Source organism: Notolepis coatsorum (genome assembly GCF_963971535.1).
Source record: "Notolepis coatsorum genome assembly, chromosome: 4".
Classification (NCBI taxonomy): Eukaryota; Metazoa; Chordata; class Actinopteri; order Aulopiformes; family Paralepididae; genus Notolepis; species Notolepis coatsorum.
The window spans coordinates 10489054-10512004 of NC_140168.1; the positions used below are offsets into that span (position 1 = coordinate 10489054).

The 22951-nt window shown below is 43.3% G+C and overlaps 2 protein-coding genes across 6 annotated transcripts in view; one reads left to right on the forward strand and one right to left on the reverse strand.

Moving 5' to 3' along the window:
- The window catches only part of LOC311226401 (uncharacterized protein), a gene marked incomplete at its 5' end in the record, with an annotated part of 864333 nt that overhangs the window by 60862 nt on the left and 780520 nt on the right, over positions 1-22951 (reverse strand). The window lies entirely within an intron of this gene.
- LOC311227501 (BTB/POZ domain-containing protein 2) overlaps positions 1-22951 on the forward strand; it is a 40333-nt gene that overhangs the window by 9965 nt on the left and 7417 nt on the right. For all 5 annotated transcript variants that reach the window (XM_084313178.1, XM_084313179.1, XM_084313180.1 and 2 more), the window contains 5 exons: positions 3604-3709; positions 3850-4047; positions 10335-10527; positions 15044-15131; positions 15829-15975. In XM_084313178.1, the coding sequence (XP_084169304.1) occupies positions 3604-3709; positions 3850-4047; positions 10335-10527; positions 15044-15131; positions 15829-15975 (732 nt within the window). The remainder of the gene's footprint in view (positions 1-3603; positions 3710-3849; positions 4048-10334; positions 10528-15043; positions 15132-15828; positions 15976-22951) is intronic.

Genomic DNA, 22951 nt, shown 5'->3' on the forward strand with positions numbered 1-22951 from the left:
ATTTTATTTTGAGCCGTCGAAGGCTCTGTAACTTTGCTGACATTAGAACCGTTTAGACCTTAGAGGTATTTTGTGACCCTGTTGTACTCGTATCCACCACTCTCACCTTTAGCCTGGTGCAGAGGTGAAACATGGGTGTCCCAAGATTCTAGTTTGAATGTGTGGCATTCTACTGTAGTTTGGCTGTTTTGAGAGTGTGGGGGGGGGGGGGGGGGGGGGGCAACTACAACAACACTGTAGGTTACAAGAGATGCACCTTCAAGGCTTCATATATTGTACAGTGGTTCCAAACTGACTGCAGAAAGGTCTAGAATGTGACCGAGTTATGACCGCGTTGTTACATCTAGCCAGAGAGAAGCTTATGGCTGTGATCGCGTTGGACGTCTTTTTGAACGCGTCTGTTTTTCTCCCAATTTTTGGACATCACAATGCCTCTTGAGGCATGACTGTAAATGTAAAACGTAATCTTTTATCATACAAATGTTGTCGTATTCATTATTATGATTATTTAATTCCAAGGATGTCGGTAGAATCGATGTGAACGCAATCGCCATGATTCCTCCCAAATAAAGCCCTTAATAACACGGCGCACACCAGTCTGTCCGACTTACGACTGCTCTTCAGTGCTCCTAAATCCCTGCTCTTGGCTACGAGCGAAAGAAGGGACCATTCGTGAATCCCAAAATCGGCCCCGAAAAGGTCTTTAAGTGGAGCTACGACGAAAATGGGTTCTTAACTTTTGTCTTAAGTCCGTTGGTGAATGAGACCCAATGTCGCCTACCTGATCGATGGACCAATCAAATCGACGAGGGGAAGGGATTAGAAATCTGAGGCATCTGAAGAGACATCGACAGCTGTCGATGTTGAAAACATATGAATAGTTGCCAATGTTAGTTAGCGTTGGCTATCAATGCTAACAGTAGTAATGTACCGGTATTTAACGTTCCCTGAGGTAGTAACGGTACTCGGTGGTATTGCTCGTTGTGCACTTTCCATTCCCTTATGTGCACCGCCTTGTGTTTGAGTGCAAGAAAAAGGTCCAATCTGATCACAGCCTAATGCACCCCAGGGCTTGACATTAACTTTTTGATTGCTCAGATATTCTACTTGTCCGAAATGTACTTGTGAAAATAAAGGCCTATTTATTATTTATTTATTTAATAACTTAAACCGTGTGTGTGTGTGAGGTATATACTGTATGATCAGTCCTCCAGCTCATCTTCACTCCCCATCAGCACCAGGCCACCAGCTCATCTTCCTCATCTCCCCCATCTCCCCTCTCTTGACGACCAGGGGTTAAACCCTGGTCTACACCTATAGTTGTTATTATTACGGTATAGTTGTTATTGCCATAAAAAACACCATTCAAATAAATAATTGTATTTTTTATTTGAAATAATTTATTTTAACAATAGGCACATTAGATCAACATGTAACAACCATAACAATATTGAAACACCTTTCTTATATTATTGTCAGAGTAATACTGTGTGTGTGTGAGAGAGAGAAAGTGATGAATGAGAGAGGGAGAGAGAGCATCAAGTCTCAGTTGCTTCAGTCTTTGTTTCTGTAGAGAAAGAGAAAATAAATTGATTTAGTCAAAAGGCTCCCAGGTGGAAAGATTTCACAATCATTATGATATAAACAAAAAAAGATCTATTGTTAGTGTTAATGATGCCTTGTAGATTATTATTAGGGATGTCCCGATCGCCTTTTTTTGCTTCCGATCCGATCCCGATCATGTGATTTTAAATATCTATCGATCCGATCGTTTCCGATCCGATCTTTCACATTAGTAATCAATTTTGACGCATTTTTGTCAGAAACTGGCAGAGCGAGACAAGCCCATCTGTTGCCTATAGTCCGGGGCGCGAGCGCGGAGGCGTTTGTTATTACATTCACCCTGAGAAATGTGCTTCTGCTTCATATGAGAAATATTAAAAGTTTCAATATATGTTTGCACATTAGTATACAGTCAGTGTTCGACTTACGTAATGGTCCATTCTGGTCTGAAACGCTGACGATAATCCTCAGTCACGTTATCCTCCAGGTGAAAAGTTAGTCTGAAAACTTCGCCTCCAGCCTGTCCTCCTTGCAAACATTGCAACTGGCTTGACTTTCTATTTTAAAATGCTTAGTTCCAAACCTCTGACATTAAGTCTAGCAGCTCAAGTCAGTGGATATTAACCGTGTTTCGGGAGCGACGTGTTGTACTGTTGTTGTGATGTGGTCGAGCGTGTAGCGTGTAGCCGATCTAAATTAAAGGGAATGTGTTTGTTGCAACGGTGAAAATTAAAGGGGAATGTGTTTGTTGTGGACAATTATTCTGCTCTGTGTGACAATAAATACATTAATGATGATATATTATATGTAATTTAAAACCAAAACTAAGGCCTCCGTATGAGTTTAAGACGTGGACATGGTCATGTTTGTTGAATAAAATATTTCTTTTTTTGACTGCCGATTTTTATTATTATTTTTTCCCGATCCCCGATCCTCTGAAAAGCACGTGATCGACGCCGATCACGTGATCGGATCGGGACATCTCTAATTATTATAGATATTTGCAACTCTTATTATTTTAAGGACTGATGGGATAGATTTTGAAGTAATAAATTGTGTAGTGAAAAGTACAGAAATCCAAACTGGCATTTTCGGCGGCAGCATAGTCATTACAACAGACACCGTGATGTGTTGGGTTTGCGTTTGAGCCTTGTGGACGCCGTGCCGTAGTTGAGTGATCATCACAAGTGCGTCACACTAGGAATTCAAGACACAGTTGTACGCTGGACTTCGATGCATGAAGCGACATGGATGTAAACAAACAGCCAATAAATGTGAAGTTAACTTTGAACCTCGGTTGTCGAGCCTCGTCAATACAGATGCACCTAGCTAACATGGGGCGGGGCGGCTTTGAGCGAACGATACACACTCAATCAAATCAACTGCTCAACTGTAGTGTTAGCTATTACTGCTATGTAACTTTTTTTTCCCACACGCAGGGCTAACGTTAGCTAGCAAGTAGCCCGCTATCTAAGTAGAACGCTAACTAGCAGCTGACTACTGTATACAGTTCCGATAGACTAACATTACACCTCTGTGATTTAAATGTGTCCTTACCTTAGACTCGAGGGTTGTACTCGGGTTCGATGCAGTTCTCTGTTGGTCAGTCTGTCTGCTCTCTCCATCTTCTTCTGCTGTGTTTAAATTAAAACGTTATCCTCTTCAAATAGCGCAGCATGTTTGCGAGTGCTCCCTTGACAGAGGATGGCCAGTACCCTGGGAGATTTTATTAAACATTCTGATATTTTTCCGCGGCTCTCGTGCCACTTGTCAACTACGCGAGCACTCGGAAGACACGCACCGTTTGTCCGGGATAAGTAATATTGACGTACGGAGATTGAGAGTTTCCAGTGTGACACTGCGAGACAGGCACTTTCTGATCGGATGGAATAACGTTACTATTTGTTTGGGGAATAATATATATTTTTTCTTTGCTCTTGACGAGTCGAAGCTGTATTATGCTTTTATTTTATTTTATACTTGTCCTGGACAATCGGACAAGCCTTAATGTCAAGCCCTACACCCTTTGTTCTGTTTCAGGCACGACTGTTCGACGAGCCCCAGCTGGCCAGCTTGTGTCTAGAGAACATTGATAAGAACACCGGGGACGCCCTGGCGGCAGAAGGCTTCACTGACGTAGATCTGGGTACAGCAAGCCGTCCATTCCTCCTCCCTTATTATTATCCCCTCTGCCCCCAGGCGTTGTCGCTCAATGGACATTGGATTGATTTGTTGTATGCTTGCCTAAACATTATCATCACCGCCCCCATCTCTCCCTCACCTCAGATACACTGGTGGCGGTGTTGGAGAGGGACACTCTCGGGGTGAGGGAGGTGCGTCTGTTTGTGGCCGGCGTGCGCTGGGCAGAGGCGGAGACCCACCGGCAGCAGCTGCAGCCCACCCCGGAAAATAAGCGCAGAGTCCTGGGCAAGGCCCTCGCGCTCATCCGCTTCCCCCTCATGACCATCGAGGAGTTCGCCGCAGGTAAGACCGTCAGGGGGACTAGTGGTGGGGGGGGAAATATCGATACGTAGTAGTATCGCGATTAGGCTTGGGCGGTATGACGGTATTAAGGTATACCAGGGTATTTAGAAATACCTACGGTATTGATTTTCAATACCGTCCGTCACCGTCAAAATCACAGATGCGCTTCAGTTTCTATAACAGTGAAACGGAGTTTTGAGTGTAGTGCACACACGCGCCAGCAGAGGGCGAGACCGCTCTAGTGGAGCGAGTGGGTCACACCCGTGTTCACGTTTTACGGTAATGTTGCGACAGTGCTGTGAAAATACCGTAAAGCGTTGTGACGAGAGCAGTGTTGTTGTGGCGCAATCCGTCTCTTATTATATGTGAACTAAATTATTATATGTGAACTAAAGAGTACAAGGTTTACACAACAGCCCCCACCCGCCTTTTTATTGTATTTGTACCGTCCTGTACTATCCGCTGTCAGCTGTTTATCTCTCTCTGTGAGCTATTGAGCTTGAATAACTAGCGTTAGCTCACGTTAAGTAGCGTTAGCTCTGCGGCTAATCTTAGATTACCCTGAACTAAATCAATGACTAGGTTATAAAGCATTCGAGTAGTTTTCACTGCACATAGAAGTAGCCAAACAACGGGAGCATTTCGGGAGCATATGACCAAAACCCAGGCAATTTCTAGCCCTTAAGGAATCAAATAGTCTGCCATGGCTATAGGCTAGATGCTAACGCTAAAACGGTGCGGGCTTCTACCGGTGCGGGACTACCGTTCTGAGAGCTGACGATGATTTGTTTACTTGGTAACACGTAACCCCCCCCCCCCCCCGCGGATGAAAATGAAAGTCATACCATCAATTACCGTGCACCGGGGTATTATAACATAAAGGTTTGCCGGTTTGAAAATAAGGATACCGCCCAAGCCTAATCGCGATACTTTGCGTGGCGATACTGTATCGATACAGGGAGGCCAAGTATCGATATTTATTTATAAAAAAAATATATATATATATTCTTTTTTGTATTATAATTTTTTTTATATATATATAAGGAAGTTGCATTGTTCATTTCAATACCTGTAATAGTACAGTAGTCCACACACACACGTGTGCATTCAGTTAAGTTGGAATATGACTGTAATACAAACAGTTCAGTTTGTCAGGTACATGCAACACAGATTACAGTGTTTACATCTGTCTGCTTGAGAAAATACCATGTTCTGCAATAAAAATTATTGGAGTGAGATGAACAGACTGAACTTTATTTTGTTAGATAAAACAAGTTGACAAAGTTTTACTTTGCAGTTGAAAAAAGGTAATAAATGGCAATATATTGCAATATTAATATCGCAAAACTCAGCACATCGCACTATATTTATTATCGCAATACTATCGTATCGTGACTCAAGTATCGTGATAATATCGTATTGTGAGGCCTCTGGTGATTCCCACCCCTACTGGGGACACTCCGCTGTCTAGGGTACGGCTAACATTAGCTAGCTTAGCGGCGGCTAACGCTAGTTAGCTTGGTGGCTCGCCAATTGAAGGTCCGAGCTGTTCTGTGTCTAATGAAATCCGTTTTGATTACGTCATTAGGTTACGTACGTAACCCTGTTCTTTGACATTCTGTGATATTTTTCTGTGCTAAAACCCTTTTCGGCTGAAGGTGCCTTTTTTTAACCATTTTCTGGCCGATAATTTTCTGTGGCCAAATATTCGGTGCATCCCTAGTTAGAGGTGTGAATACGCTGAGACCGTCTGGGGAAGACGTATGAAGCTCTGGCTTTACTGGGATTTTGATATTTTTTCTTTGATATTTGGCGATATCGCAAATTGCGATATCAATTGTGTAATAATACTGATTTATCCAGCTAACCCGGTCATGTTACAATATTTCCATCAGGGTCACAAATGCGTGTAGGCCCAAATAATGCTGTTAATCTAATTTTATAATTTAAGTTCTGCTTAAAGGGGAACTCCAACATTTTGGGAAATTAGCTTATTTAACATTTTCCCTGGAGTTAGACAAGAAGATACATACCTTTTTTGTCTCTGTGCGTGCATTTAGCTTTGGGAATAGACGCTCCGTTAGCATAGCTTAGCTTCATCACTGGAAGTGAGGCAGATCCGTAGCCTTACAGTGCCTTACAGTGTATTGCAAGGTCTGACATTGACCAAACTTGATATGCATGACCTTGGTGGGCTCTAGGTCAACTCCTGAAAAGGGGGTCAATGTCAGACCTTGCAATCAAAAGTTAGGGGGCGCACTGAAATTATGGCAAGGGTTATTAGCCCCCTAACTTTTGATTGCAAAGTCTGACATTGACCCCCTTTTCAGGAGTTGACCTAGAGCCCACCAAGGTCATGCATATCAAGTTTGGTCAATGTCAGACCTTGCAATACACTGTAAGGCACTGTAAGGCTACGGATCTGCCTCACTTCCAGTGATGAAGCTAAGCTATGCTAACGGAGCGTCTATTCCCAAAGCTAAATGCACGCACAGAGACAAAAAAGGTATGTATCTTCTTGTCTAACTCCAGGGAAGATGTTAAATAAGCTAATTTCCCAAAATGTTGGAGTTCCCCTTTAATAATAAAAGAATTATAACATTATTGCCGTCCTTTGCTCTGGCAGCGGCAGTTCAAGGGGGTTCCTCCCCTCAAAGTGTCCTCAAGCGAGACGAGCAAGACACTCACTGTAGGGCTGAGCCCAAACGTTCAAACCTTTGTTCGTTACGTTGGCATTCGAATTCTAAATCGACATTTGAATTTTCTTTGTTTTTTTAATTAAAAAAAATTATAATTTCTATTCATTCTTTAAACCAATGGGTTTAAAATGCGGGCGTCATAGCAGCATGGGGGGGAGGGGAGGTACAGGTATGGGCAGGGTAATGGTAGAAAGACATAAATATAGTAGGGATGCCCCGATCATGTTTTTTGCCACCGATACCGATCACCGATCGTCGTGAGCCATATCGGCCGATACCGATCCGATACCGATCGTTTTTGATTAAAAAGAAATTAAACATTATTTTATATAATTTTTTTTTTGTTTTTTAATAAAATATATATATTATATAATTAGACTTGTACTTGTATTATCTGCGAGACATCGCCACCACGCAACAAGTCAAAATGCTCGCTATCTGCAAACAGCTCCACTGTCTGTGTGTACTCTAGTAGCTTCCAGCTCCAAAAAGGATTCTCCGGCGCTGCAGCGGGACCCTATTGGTAACGTTATGCTTTGGTCATTTCACATTCAGCAAGCCCTCAGCTCGAATACGCATTCAATCAATGTTATAAGACATTGATATCAAGAGCTATCTGTAGCTACTGCTAGCCGGCTAGATGACGTTAAGACAGAACTTTAGTTCAATGGGACATTTCGTTTTGAACAGTAAACTAACGTCAGCTAACGCAAGCTACCGGAGGTATGAACATGGACTACTAGATTTTCTGGATCATTTGTTGATATCAGGAGCTATCGGTAGCTAGCCGGCTAAATACCGTTAAACAATGCCTACTAAACGTGAATAGTTGACTGGGTAATTTTGTTTAAACAGTAACGATAGCTAGGTAGCTAACGTTAGCGCAGGTCGAATGCACTACAGACTCGAGCAGAGGAGCCGCACCTCTTTGTTTACAAACTCTACACGGGGGCGCGCGGGGCTAGGGAGGAGGAGCAGTTTGCAGGTCCTGTGCGTCTGAGACAAGCGAGTGAGATATCCACTTGATCAGTTTCCGCGATCGGCGAATATGACTCATTATCGGAATTCCCCGATCGCATATTTATACTGATTATCGGCCGATAACGATCGGTGGCCGATCGATCGGGGCATCCCTAAAATATAGGCAATACAATTTGATCTGAATATAAAAATATGAGAAAACAAAGGTGTAGATGAGAGTTATATTATACATTACAATACATAATGGGCAATAAATAGTTTCAAAATATCACTAATTTCTGAAAATAAGTTACAAAAGTAAAAAGAAAATGCGTTTTGGAAAATAGCTCTTTATTTGATTATCATAAAAGTGTTTTCTATACAGAGATATCGGTATCGGCCAGAACAGCAATATTAATATCTGTATCGGCCACAATTTTCACATCGGTGCATCACTACTAGTTGAATTGTATTGTTGTCTAGTGAGCCAATGTATCGAACCAAATCGTTACCCCTGTCATGTGAAGAATGAATGTGTTGTGTTGACTGTCGTATTGCCCACCGCCACACCACTACAAACACACTGACTAACATCTTCAAATCCAGTTAAGAAATTGAAGTGGAATTCACCTCACGTCATAGCCTGCTATGTCTTCTCTCTCTCTCTCTCTCTCTCTCTGGGGTAACTCTATGTCAGCTCATTTTAACGTGGGTATAACGGAGTAAGACGGGGCAGGATTTTGTCTCCCTTCCTGTTCAATGTATACGGTATATGGATGATCTCTCCACAAAACTAAAGGAATGTAAGTCTTATATTCCTTTAGTTTTGTGGAGAGATCATCCATATATACAGACATTGTAATACTGGATGCATGGTGGGGGAGTGTCTTATCAATCATCTGATCTATGCTGATGATTTTGTCATACTGTCTCCCTATAGTGCTGGTTTACAGCAATTGCTTAAGGTCTGCTCTGTGTATGGTATACAACATGATATCAAATTCAACCCTAACAAGAGTGTTGTTATGATGGGGAAAACTAAGGAGGACCAGAAGCAAAAATGTCCCTCCTTGTTGTCCGACTGCGCTCTAGATGTGGTGAAGAGTGTGCGATAATTGGGTCACAAATATCACTGATGACATGTGTGATGATGTTGAAGTTAACAGTGCTGCTGCAAACTGTATGCACACAGGCCAATATGCTGGCACGGAAATTGTATGTGTACAGAATAGACGATGTGAAAATAAGCCTGTTCAGAGCCTTTTGTACTCCGTTTTACACTGCCCACCTCTGGTGTAATTATAGCACAGCACAAATGAAAAAAATCAGGTAGCGTATAATGATGCATTTAGGATCCTCCTTAAGCTCCCAAGGTGGACTAGTGCAAGCTATTTGTTTGCGACTAAAAATGTCTCCACCTTCCATGCTCTGCTGAGGAACTTGGTGTTTAAATGTACGTGTCGACTTATTTAGAGTAAAAAAACTGGATAATAGGTGCCATCTCTCTCTGTACTCTCTCTGTACTCCCTCTCTCACTCTCTGTACTCTCTCTCTATACTCCCTCTCTCACTCTCTGTACTCTAGTGTTGTCACGATACTGGAATTTCGAACTTCAATACGATACCTTGAAAAGTATCGATATTCTATACCATTTTCGATACCACGGGGAAAAAGTTTCATCTTAAAATGTAAAAGAAAAAAAAGATTAATATATATAATTCTTTTTAATACATTTAGCTTTTGTTGCTGGTTGATTCTCCTCAGCTTCTCTCTGGTACTATAAGAGAAGATAAATATAACACTTTTAAAACCCTTTGTTTATCTTTAGATCACACATGTAAAAATAACTAAATGATATAATCTTAGAAATTAAGTAAAGTTAATAGTACTGCGTGTTAAGCATAACAGATTGATTGATTGCTAATTGTATAGATTGCAGAATGGGCACAATACAGTACAGCTCAATACACACAGTTGTTAAGGGGATGCAGACCAGAGAAAGACTTTTGTCTTGTTTACATCAGGGTCCCCCATTTTCAATTAATCATAACATATATGATTTTTTTTAATCAAATTTAATGTATTACCTTTTTTCAACTGCAAAGTAAAACGTTGTCAACATGTTTTATCTAATAAAATAAAGTTCAGTCTGTTCATCTCACTTCAATCATTTTTATTGCAGAACATGGTATTTTCTCAAGCAGACAGATGTAAACACTGTAATTTGTGTTGCATGTACCTGAGAAACTGAACTGTTTGTATTACAGTCATATTCCAACTTAACTGAATGCACGTGTGTGTGTGTGTGGACTACTGTACTATTAACTGGTATTGAAATGAACAATGCAACTTCCTTATACAATAAAAAAAAAATATATATATATGAATAATTAAATATCGATATCGCGGGAAATGAGTATTGAAACCGTTTTAAATATTCAGAATCGATATGTATCGAAAAATCGATATTTTTGCCAACACTACTGTACTCTCTCTCTACTCCCTCTCTCACTCTGTACTCTCTGTATTCTCTCTCTCTCTGTACTCTCGCACTCTCTCTGTATTCTCTCTGTTCTCTCTCTCTACTCGCAAACTTTGATCATCCGTCATGGGATCTCGTCCCGTCAGGTCCGGCCCAGTCCAGCATCCTGTCGGACAGGGAGGTGGTCAGTCTGTTCCTCCACTTCACCGTCAACCCGAAGCCGCGCGTGGAGTTCATCGACCGGCCTCGCTGCTGCCTGCGGGGGAAGGAGTGCAGCATCACGCGCTTCGGGCAGGTGGAGAGCCGCTGGGGCTACAGCGGGACCAGCGACCGCATCCGGTGAGCAAAGTGTGCGGGAATTGAACCCCCACACGATCAATGAGTGTAGATCAGGGGTTCTTCTCAAATGTTTTTTTTATACCGCGACCCCATTTTATTCAGGATTTCTTTTGGGGGACCCCCACACTTTATTGTATCACGTAATTTCAAACGTGGAATTAAGGAATATATCAAAATAAAAGCACACGTTGTTGAACTTGATCATGCATATTTATTAGAACATTTAATTACAGCACTATGTTATCAATACACATTTATAAAACAAGGCATATTTAGCCAGAATATGTTGCCAGAAAATTAAAAAAATATATATGCCAATGTCACCTACCCTGTGACTCCAATTTGGGTCGCGACCCGTAGTTTGAGAACCACTGGTGTAGATGGTCAAAGATAAGGACGTGGTTTATAGCTGGGATGGCCCAACGAGGACAGTGGCCTCCTGTCCCCCAGGTGAGCTCCTAGATTCCACTGAGACGCCAGTCTTTATAGTGGAGAGAGGGGAATTCTGGTTAGACTTGGCCCAGGTTCAGAATTGGAGGAAGCTAGGGTGAATTAGAGGGGGGAGAGGGGGTGCATGATTGATGTATGATTGCATGATTGATTCATTTCCTGATAATGTATGACGGTGACCCGTCCTCATCTCACTAGACTTGTGTTGTTGTGACCTGTGTTCGTGCGTGACTTTCGAATGAGCGTAAACACAACATAGTACTGTGATATTCTGATATATATCTCATTCTGATATATATATTTTTAGTGTAAAATAAATTTTAAAAATAAACGAATATTGAGAAATTCAAAAGCGGAGGTTTGAAACCATTAACACATTGAGTGCCAACGGCGAGATTAGTCATCTTAACTCGCCATGCGTTGAGTGCCAATGACGAGTTTTCTCGTTTTTTTTCTCTCGTTATTTCTTTTATTAGCAATATCCATTAATTTTTCATTTAATTTAATGACGTTATCATTGGGAATGGCTCTGAGCTCGAAAATGGCAAACACCGCCGCCTATCATCTCCCGGATGGTATTGCACATCATTGGATTGGATTGGCTGAAAGTGCATCGAAAAAATAACTCCGGTCCACGTTTTACCTCTGGGCCATGCATCTGGTACTATTGCATTGACTGAGGGGACTGGAAGAAGCGTCGATGATCTGTTTCGGAGTATAACGTTGGATCAATAAACGCGATCGATATTTGGAATGGCGATCAGGAATTGGATTAATCTTTTTGCAGAACATCTGATGTGAGGTAAGGACTATGTTACCAGTTTTGGGTTAATCAGATGTTTTTTTCACAGCGATCACAACGTGTGCGTAACGTTAACGCTAAGCATGGCATGGATAATCGTTTTTTCAGCCCACTTTAGCGTGCACAATAGGAGTGTAAAGGTACACGTATCCGTACCGAACCGAACCGTTTCAGTCTGTACCGTACCGTACCGAACGGCTGTGTAGTGTAGCGAAACGAATACAACAGTATGTTAACCACTAATGACCGCCCGCCGCGGGGCTGTTTTTTTCACAATCTAATATAATAATTATTATTATTATTCGTTTTTACAAGTCTATTATTAATTTCAATACAGAATATTCGTTACAGCCCTACAAGTACAATTAGTTACTGCACACTATATCACCCCTGAGTGGAACATGGAAAGCCAAACCTTCCCCCAACTGTACCGAAAACCCGCACCGAACCGTGACTTAAAAACCGAGGTACATACCGAACCGTGGTTTTTGTGTACCGTTACACCCCCAGTTCATAAGTACACATATACTATTGATAATCTAGCGTTTATTTGAAAACTATTCATAAATCAGCCGAAAAATGACAACGTGTTTTGTGTATTCCACTAAAGGGCTATTATCGCGGAATTTCTCTGAAATTACTAGAACTCTCCGAAACTATAAACTCGTATTCAAAACGGTATTAAAAACGGAAATGTACCGATGAAAAAAACAATCCGTTTCGTACATGTTGACTGCAAGCAAGTCATTGATAAGCGACAGGGTGTTTTAGACCCATAGCCATAATTTAAGATATAGTTTAAGCGTTCGCAAATATCCCCGACCTCCCATTGACTAAAGCGCTGGCACAAGGGGTTATCTGTTTGGGGGTGGTAGACGTGGGGGGGGGGGGGGGGGGAGTGAGGGTAAGACGAAAGGTGGGTTAATGGGGGGGGGGGGGGGGGGTAGTAGACAGAACTTGGGTATTGGAGGACAATAGTCTATGGTGGGTGTGGGGGATACAATTATGCTACAGCAGGGACACACACCAGCACTCGGACAGCCGGGGCTCCGGGGGCGGAGCAGTCGTAATCCAGAGGTTCCCGGTTCGAGTCCCGCTCCTCCAGCGTGTCGGAAGTGTCCTTGAGCAAGACACTTAACCCCCTAACCGCTCCCGATGAGCAGGCTGGCTGGCACCTCGCATGGTCGCCTCCGCCATCGGTGTGTGAGTGAACGGGTGAATGTGAGGCATAAGTTGTAAAGCGCTTTGGATAAAAGCTGTTCTATAAATGCAGTCCATTATAACTCCAACTACAGGGTATCTGCAGGGTATTGAAATCACAATTCTCAATTTAAGGCCTTAAAAGTAGGGATGACCGATATTATCGGCCGATGTCGGCATTAAAATGTGATATCGGAAAATATCTGTATCTGTTTTCAAATATATATATATATTTTTTTATACATTTCTATAACCTTTATTTACCCAGGCAAGTAAGAACAAATTCTGATTTTATTTATTGTCAAAAGTATGCATAATGTTGTTAATTCCACAACAAGAGATATGTAATGTTAATTACCTGAAATTATTCAATTTTTTGGGGGGGGAAACCCTGCATATATATCGGTATCGGTTGATATCGGTATCGGAAATTAAGAGTTGGACAATATCGGTAAAAAAGCCAATATCGAGCATCCCTGCTTAAAAGGTATTAAAATTTCTTACATTTCATCTGCACAGGTATAAAAAAATGTTTGTGGCTGTCGGGAGATGAAATAATATTAAATATATGAAATGTTTTTGCATTGTTGTTTTTTTGCGGGGCTACCGGGAGCTTGGTGCGTCTGGAACGTGCAAGAATTTAAATTGGCCGCCAGTTCAGTGTTATGTGTTTTATTAGATACCCTGGACTAGAATGGTGTTAAAGAGAGATGCTACACCCCAGTGCTACAGCACATGTAAAAACACACTGCCTGTAAATGCACCCCTTCCAGCCATATTTGGGAGGATATGTAGACGGAGGAGACTCGTTATAGTATCAAGGAGATTTTCACTTGCGTCTCCACCTAGCGTAGCGCCATTTTGGTCCTTGCCTGGTCAGCGCCATCGATTTTTGACTGATGTGATCAAAGCAGCCAGTGTGGGTCCTCCTTGGCTTGGCTGGCAGCCTCTCCACCAAGCAGCACCCACAGCGGGAGGCGCCTAACATGGCAGCGGAGATACACACACACACACGTCTGTCTCGAGACCAGTCCTGCATGTATCAACAAATGCGCATGTTGTTGATGCATTTACGTGTGCCATTATTACTACCAAATCTAATAATTGTGGAATATTCCTATAATGAGCTGTATGTGTATGAAGTTCAACCAAGCATCTCACTGTAATGTACCTGTACTTTATACGTGACAAATAAACGACTACTACTACTAGAGATCCCTATCTGTCCGAGCTCCTGCACCGCCACACCCCCCACCGATCCCTCAGATCAGCTGACCAGATGCTATTGGTGGTACCCAGAACCAGGCTCAAAACTAGGGGAGACAGAGCTTTCTAGACTGTGGAACAGCCTCCCCCTCAGCGTACGGACTGCCCAGACCGTACAGGCTTTTAAATCACTCTTGAAAACCTACCTGTTCTCCTTGGCCTTCCCCCCTACTTAACCACCACTAGACCCCTGGCCCTTCTATCCTCTTTGTTTTACTGTGTCCTACCAGTTTTTATTACTTTCATTGCTTTATTATGTTTTTAATCCTTTAATCTTTCTTTTAATCTTATACCTTGCCTCACACTAATTTTGTTTTTATCAACTTGCTTGTGAAGCACTTTGGTGTCAGCTGCCGCTGCCTGGAAATGTGCTATACAAATAAAACTGACTTGACTTGACTTGAGATACAGAGGCCGGCCGGTAACTGAAAGGTCGCCGATTTGATCCCTGCCACTGACGGGGCTGAGGAGGGTGTACTCCAGCTCTGAGCTGGTGACTGAAGGGTGTCTGGTATTGCATCTATGGTGCCCTTGAGCAAGGCACTGAACCCCTGAAACTTGCTCCAGGGAGTGCGCTGCACTGCGGGTGACCCTGTGCTCTGACCTCTCTGATGAAATGCATTATGTGTGTGTAGGAGGGATAGGCAAAAAGACCAATCTAAAATTGCCTACATTGACAATAAAGTAATCTTCTTCTAAAAGCGGATACAAAAATAAAAGGGTTTCTCTGGCCCAATGCCCATACTATCATCTTGTTAATTATACTACATTGAACTACTGTGTGTCTCTCCTCCTCAGGTTCTCGGTAAACAGAAGGATATTTGTGGTTGGGTTCGGCCTCTACGGCTCCATACACGGCCCTACAGACTACCAAGTCAACGTCCAGGTGCAGTGAGAGCCCTCCACTGTCTTTCTTTTATTATTATTAAGGCTGTCAAAGTTAACGCCATATTAACGCATTGAAGCACAATTTTAACTCTTAAGATTAACGTTTTAGAAAAAAAAATTATTTAATTTTAATTTTTATTATTTTTTTTAAACTAGACTTCACTCAGGTGTATTATTGATACTCTCATTGATGCTATGTTTGTTTCTGACTCAAAGTGTGTGTGTGTGAGAGAGGGGGGTGAGAGAGATGAGGAAGGGGCAATAGAGAAAGAGCTGGGATAGTGTGAGGGGGGGGGGGGGGGGGGGGGGGGCGGCGGCGGCTGTGAGTCCTTTATTCATTGTTTTAAATTATTATTTTCTTTTTATTTTAAGTTATTTTAAGTTATTTTGTGCATCACTCTGTTTTGAATTTGATGCAAATTTGCAATGCATGAGGGTCATCCTTTTGTGTTAAAATGGCTGCATAAAGCAAGCATTTGTTGACTCATGTTGATAAGAGTATTAAAACTTGAAAAAGATCCGTTTAAGGTAGATTTAGAACGGATACAAAATATGCGAGTTAACCATGGACAATCATGCGATTAATCAGATTAAATATTTTAATCGATTGACAGCCTTAATTATTATTTATTATTTCTTTTTAAAACACTTTTTTGTCTGTGATATGCGACTGTCCCCTTGTCCCCTGTCTGCAGATCATTCACACAGACAGCAACACGGTGCTCGGCCAGAACGACACGGGCTTCAGCTGCGACGGGTCAGCAAACACCTTCCGGGTCATGTTCAAAGAACCAGTGGAAATACTGCCCAATGTCAACTACACTGCCTGCGCTACACTCAAGGTAAACCACACAGAATAATAACCTGGACACTAACCCCCTATCCACTAACCCCCTATCCACTACTCCCTACCCCCTAACCCCCTAACCCCCTAACCCCCTATCCACTAACCCCCTATCCACTACTCCCTACCCACTAACCCCCTATCCACTACTCCCTACCCCCTAACCCCCTATCCACTAACCCCCTATCCACTACTCCCTACCCACTAACCCCCTATCCACTACTCCCTACCCCCTAACCCCCTATCCACTAACCCCCTATCCACTACTCCCTATCCACTACTCCCTACCCCCTAACCCCCTATCCACTAACCCCCTATCCACTACTCCCTATCCACTACTCCCTACCCCCTATCCCCCTATCCACTAACCCCCTATCCACTAAGGCTGAGCCCGAACCCTGTTTTTAGGGTTCGAACGTTCGCCAGGGTTTATCGAACGAACGTTCGAACGTTCGTTTTTTAAAAATTTTTAATAAAGATTTTTTTTAATAAATAATTTTTTTCATTTTTTTAATAATACATTATTTTTTTATTGTATTATTATAGATCCTACGGAGGGCGGCATTGCATAGTCTATTGGTGAAAAACATGTTGTTTACAGTGGTGGCTGTTCATGTAAACATGTAATTAAACAAAGCACTCAGAAGAAAATAAACAAGCTACTGAATCAAAGTATGATAAACAATAGCCCTTGCAGTCACGTAAGGGGCTAGATAAACAAATGCATTAGTTTTGTGGCATTAACGTTATATAGTTAGTGTTACACGTTCAATAACAGGTATTCACTCTTGGTCGACGGGGAGGGGAGCCGGGAGGAGAGGCGCACGCCTCGGCTCAACAGACCCGTCCACCGTCTACCTCGGAACGGCCGGGCTTCCAACACGCCTGCCGCCCGTCCGCCCTACCACCGTTCCGAGGTAGACGGTGGACGGGTCTGTCCACCGTGCGCCTGCTGTTGTTTCCAACGCAACCACCTCCCGCCATGAAGCTCGCGCTCCGTGGCCGAAAAAGGATGGTATTCATTAATGATCCTAATCTGCAGGTTCACCTATGGAAACCTTGTTACCGATTACTTCCTCGGCGGGGAGCTAACTACGGCTCCCCGGTGCCTAAATATTAAAGGCAACCAACTTGTGTCTAACCACACCCAACTTGCGTCTAGCCACGCCCCCGCGGCGGAGCGTAGCGGCAGAGCGGAGCTCATTATATGCCAGTAACCGCCCCTTATTCAGTATCCAGAAATAGCTCAATTGGCAAAGCTGCATGGCTGTGGATCCTACGGCTCGTTGCTGGCTAGTTCGATTCCCTTCAATTTTTTTTTTTTTTTTTTTTAACGTGCATTCGCATTCTTTCGCCGTTAAGTTTAGGCATAACTTTAAGCATTGTTTCGGAGTTGGTTAAGGTTAGGCATTGTTTCGGAGTTGCTTAAGGTTAGAAGGGTTAAGTTTAGGCGCTGTTAAGGAGCTGGTTAAGGTTAGAGTTTGTCTTAGAGAATGGCAATAGACAGCCTATTTCCGCGCTGCCGCTCTCTCGCGCTGCCGTGGTCACATGGGCGTATTGGCCAATCAGAGAAACGCTAAACACAAGTTGGTTGCCTAAAATATTCACGCCTCCCCGGTAGCTACGGTAAGTCTGTTGAGGCTTGCCGATTGGTGGTAACAGCAGAGGCGGGTGCAAGCGGTGTGACGTAATTGGCAGAATCGCCTGTCAATCAAAATAGAGCTCTGGTTGAGAAATAGTATCCCGCTGCAGCCCGGCAGACCATACTGGTTGAGCCGAGCGCCTCGCATTCACACCACCTCAACCCCGTGCGCATCCTTTATTTTTTTTTCACCGAACGTTCGAACCTATTAATTAAAGTGCGAATGTCAGCGTAACAAACGAACGTTCGAACGTTCGGGCTCAGCCTTACCCCCTACCCCCTAACCCCCTATCCACTAACCCCCTATCCACTACTCCCTACCCCCTAACCCCCTATCCACTACTCCCTACCCCCTATCCACTACCCCCCTATCCACTACCCCTATCCACTACCCCCCTATCCACTACTCCCTACCCCCTATCCCCTATCCACTACCCCCCTATCCACTAACCCCCTATCCACTACTCCCTACCCCCTATCCACTAACCCCCTATCCACTACCCCCCTATCCACTAACCCCCTATCCACTACCCCCCTATCCACTACCCCCCTATCCACTACCCCCCTATCCACTAACCCCCTATCCACTACCCCCTATCCACTAACCCACTACCCCCTATCCACTACCCCCTATCCACTAACCCACTACCCCCTATCCACTACCCCCCTATCCACTAACCCACTATCCACTAACCTACTACCCCCTATCCACTACTCCCTATCCACTACTCCCTATCCACTAACCTACTACCCCCTATCCACTAACCTACTACCCAATATCCACTACCCCCCTATCCACTAACCCACTACCCCCTATCCACTACCCCCGGCCCCTATCCACTACCCCCCTATCCACTAACCCACTACCCCCTATCCACTACCCCCGGCCTCTATCCACTACCCCCCTATCCACTACCCCCTATCCACTAACCCACTATCCACTAACCCACTATCCACTACCCCACTATCCACTACCCCCCTATCCACTACCCCCCTATCCACTAACCCCCTATCCACTACCCCCCTATCCACTACCCCCTATCCACTAACCCACTATCCACTAACCCACTATCCACTACCCCACTATCCACTACCCCCCTATCCACTACCCCCCTATCCACTAACCCCCTATCCACTACCCCCCTATCCACTACCCCCCTATCCACTACCCCCCTATCCACTAACCCACTACCCCCTATCCACTACCCCCCTATCCACTACCCCCCTATCCACTAACCCACTACCCCCTATCCACTACCCCCTATCCACTACTCCCTATCCACTACCCCCTATCCACTAACCCACTACCCAATATCCACTACCCCCCCTATCCACTAACCCACTACCCCCTATCCACTACCCCCGGCCCCTATCCACTAACCCCCTATCCACTACCCCACTATCCACTAACCCACTATCCACTACCCCACTATCCACTAACCCACTATCCACTACCCCACTATCCACTACCCCCCTATCCACTACCCCCCTATCCACTACCCCCCTATCCACTACCCCCCTATCCACTACCCCCCTATCCACTACCCCCCTATCCACTAACCCACTACCCCCCTATCCACTACCCCCCTATCCACTAACCCACTACCCCCTATCCACTACCCCCTATCCACTACTCCCTATCCACTACCCCCTATCCACTAACCTACTACCCCCTATCCACTACCCCCCTATCCACTAACCCACTACCCCCTATCCACTAACCTACTACCCCCTATCCACTACCCCCCTATCCACTACCCCCTATCCACTACCCCCCTATCCACTAACCCACTACCCCCGGCCCCTATCCACTACCCCCCTATCCACTAACCCACTATCCACTACCCCACTATCCACTACCCCCTATCCACTACCCCACTATCCACTACCCCCGGCCCCTATTCACTATCCACTATCCACTACCCCCTATCCACTACCCCCGGCCCCTATCCACTACCCCCTATCCACTAACCCAGTGGTTCCCAAAGTCGGGGTCGCGACCCAAAGGTGGGCCGCGAGCAGCCACGGGAGGGCCGCGAGATGATTAAATAAAAAATAAATAATAATAATAATTGTCAGGCCACTGAACTTAGAAGCAGGCCAGGACAGTGTTTCTAGTTGTATTCTAAAATTCTATTCTATTGTATTCTAAAATGTGACTATGGTTTTATATTAACTTAATAAATAAACTAAACCGTAAAATCTACTTATTTCAACGAACATTTCAAACTAAATAACAGATTATGCACATAAAATGCTGAAAACAACCGAAGCAACAATAGTATTTTAATGAGGCTATTATTACTATCATTATTATTTTGCAACAAGTTAGCCCTCTCATAAATAGCACATATAAATGAATAACTAACTTGAACTAACGGTCGCCTGGCAAAAAAAAAAAAAAAAAAAAGCCTGACTATGTGCATTGGGCCGCGGCTCTCTGACGCCTTATTTTCTGGGTCCCGGCCTGAAAAGTTTGGGAACCCCTGCACTAACCCACTATCCACTACCCCCCCCTATCCACTACCCCCTATCCACTACCCCACTATCCACTACCCCCCTATCCACTACCCCGCTATCCACTACCCGCTATCCACTACCCCCCTATCCACTACCCCCTATCCACTACCCCACTCCCCCTATCCACTAACCCACTAACCAGCAGTTTTGTTTTTGCAGTTCCAATAGTGAGGAAAGGGAGGGGCCTTCTCTCTCTCTCTCTCTCTCTCTCTCTCTCTCTCTCTCTCTCTCTCTCTCTCTCTCTCTCTCTCTCTCTCTCTCTCTCTCTCTCTCTCTCTCTCTCCGTTCAATGATTTTATGGAGCCAAACGTTACACCAGTGGTTGGCAATAGGCGGCCCGCGGGCCAAAATTGGCCCACCAGCAATAATAGTCAAATTATTTTGAGAATCATTAAAAAATATATATATATCAGACAGACTAGAGTCTAGGGCTAGGCTATATATTTAAGCTATAATGTCCAAACAGAGAAACTACCACCACCTAAAGAAGGCTTATTATACTTAGTTTTATCCATGTTGAGAGTGAATAACGGGTAGGATAATAGGCAGTGAGGTGCAATGTAACGCCTGCTCAACGTGAATAAAGTCGGTGGACAGCGCCTGGTGCTGAAATAGCAAACGGGCAGCGTGGTGTTAAATTAAAACACCAGTTCAGTAAGTCATTCAGACTTTATCACCACACATGTGAACAGTAACAATGCGTTAAATTGGAGCAAAGAAAGCTGAATCCGCTTCAAGAAGATGCGTTACATTAGGTATATAAGAATTACAACGAGACATTCATTAACTAAATAAAAATATATAATTTGGCTTTTAACCCTCTAAAGCCGGGCGCACAACACGATCTTGGATCCATTTGTGATAAAGACTCTTTATTCTATCGGAATCGGGAGATTGTTGCCCACTTTTATGAATTGAAAATGGGGGACCCTGATGTAAACAAGACTAAAGTCTTTCTCTGGTCTGCATCCCCTTAAAGGAACACTTCCAACATTTTGGGAAATTAGCTTATTTGCCATCTACCCTGGAGTTAGACAAGAAGATACATACCTTTTTCTTCTCTGCATGCAGTAGGAGTAGGAAGACGTGCACCGTTAGCCTAGCTTAGTGTTAGTCACTGGAAGTAGGTTCCTCCATTAGCCTAGTTCCCAACGTCTTCCTACTCCTACTGCATGCACAGAGAAGAAAAAGGTATGTATCTTCTTGTCTAACTCCAGGGTAGATGGCAAATAAGCTTCCCAAAATGTTGGAGTGTTCCTTTAACAATTGTGTTTGTGTGTATTAAGCCGTACTGTATTGTACCCATTCTGCAATCTGTTAATACAACATCTGATCAGTGAGCGGAAGTACTGTGAAGCATAGAATCTTGAAATATCTAGATTGGTTGTTTTCTCTGGGCTGCATCTAATATATTTATCATATATCTATGTCTGTCACTATAGCCAATGGAAATGCTAGAAATGGTCATGTGGACTGGGAGAACCAATGGAAAATTCCTATAGTTTCTCATCCAGTCCGTTCCACAGAACCGGCCGTCAGACGCTGGTTGCGCGTGATGTAGGATAGACCGATAGAGAGAGGCACTTGTCTCTGGTTTTATAATAAAATGGCAAAAAGACAAAGGTTCAGTGCAAACATGTATTATATATAATAATGGAAAGTAGAAAAAACTGCTCATTTACAATTTATTATGCCACCTATGCAGCTCATTTATTTGTATCCATTTTCTACCTCTGCCACAAATGTATGACTTAGTTATAAGGTGGTCTGTCACAAAGTAAAAAAAAAAGTTCATTATCAATTTATTAAATTAGCTATTGTTTTTGGTTCTGGCCCGCCATATAATGGCATGGAAAAAATTAGGCCCGAGGCCAAACTTAATTGCCGACCCCTGTGTTACACTATAAAAACAAACTGTATAGTTGATGATAATAAACATTTAACTTCATTAGCTGAAATATTCTTAACTATACTAAAACGATTAAGTATTTGGAAAGACCAGATGAGGTCGGATGAGTTTGATGGTATTTACTGAGGATGGCCAGTTAATGATATTTAAATATAAAAAAATGATGAAACATAATATATGCATACATGATCGTGCGACATAAAAAAAAATGTGTTGGAACGGTTTGGGAGAGGGAGGTAGGGAGGGGTTTTGTTTTGTGTGGTGTGATAACAATGTTGAAATTGAGAAGTTTAGACTTCTTTAGTTTTACAACCGAAATAAAAGATTTGTTATTACAGAGGAAGTAAAGTACCGGAATCGGTTCAAATGCGAACGGTACCCAACCCTAGCCAGTTCACATCGCCCCAGTCTGATATCGGCACAAGGAGAGATCAGGGAAAGTGAAAGCAACCCCTTCTTCTTGTATTCACACAAAACAACCTCTACATTTAGATTACGATGGGGCAAAATCCCTAATCAAATCCTTAATGTTATTTATAGCAAACTATATGCAGCCCAATGCATTCGCAGGTAGTTTGTTATTTCAGTGCACAACGTTAATATTTCCAACAGGTCATTCCCAAACGAACATGGAACAGACTAAGGCTGAGACCCCTTATCGATTTAACGATAACTGCGTGAAATCGATAAGTGGCGTCACTTATAGATATTTTTGCATGTACATTTTTTATTAAAAAATGTTTTAATACTTTTTTCTTTAAAAATAAAAAACGTATTTAACGTTAGTTTTTTGTGTGCGAAAAAAGTCGACCAAGTCTAGCTAAAGAAATCGCAAACAAAATTGTGGATGTTGTGGTGGATGGGTTACAATTAGCATAGCATAGTCTAGAGCAGGGGTCAGCA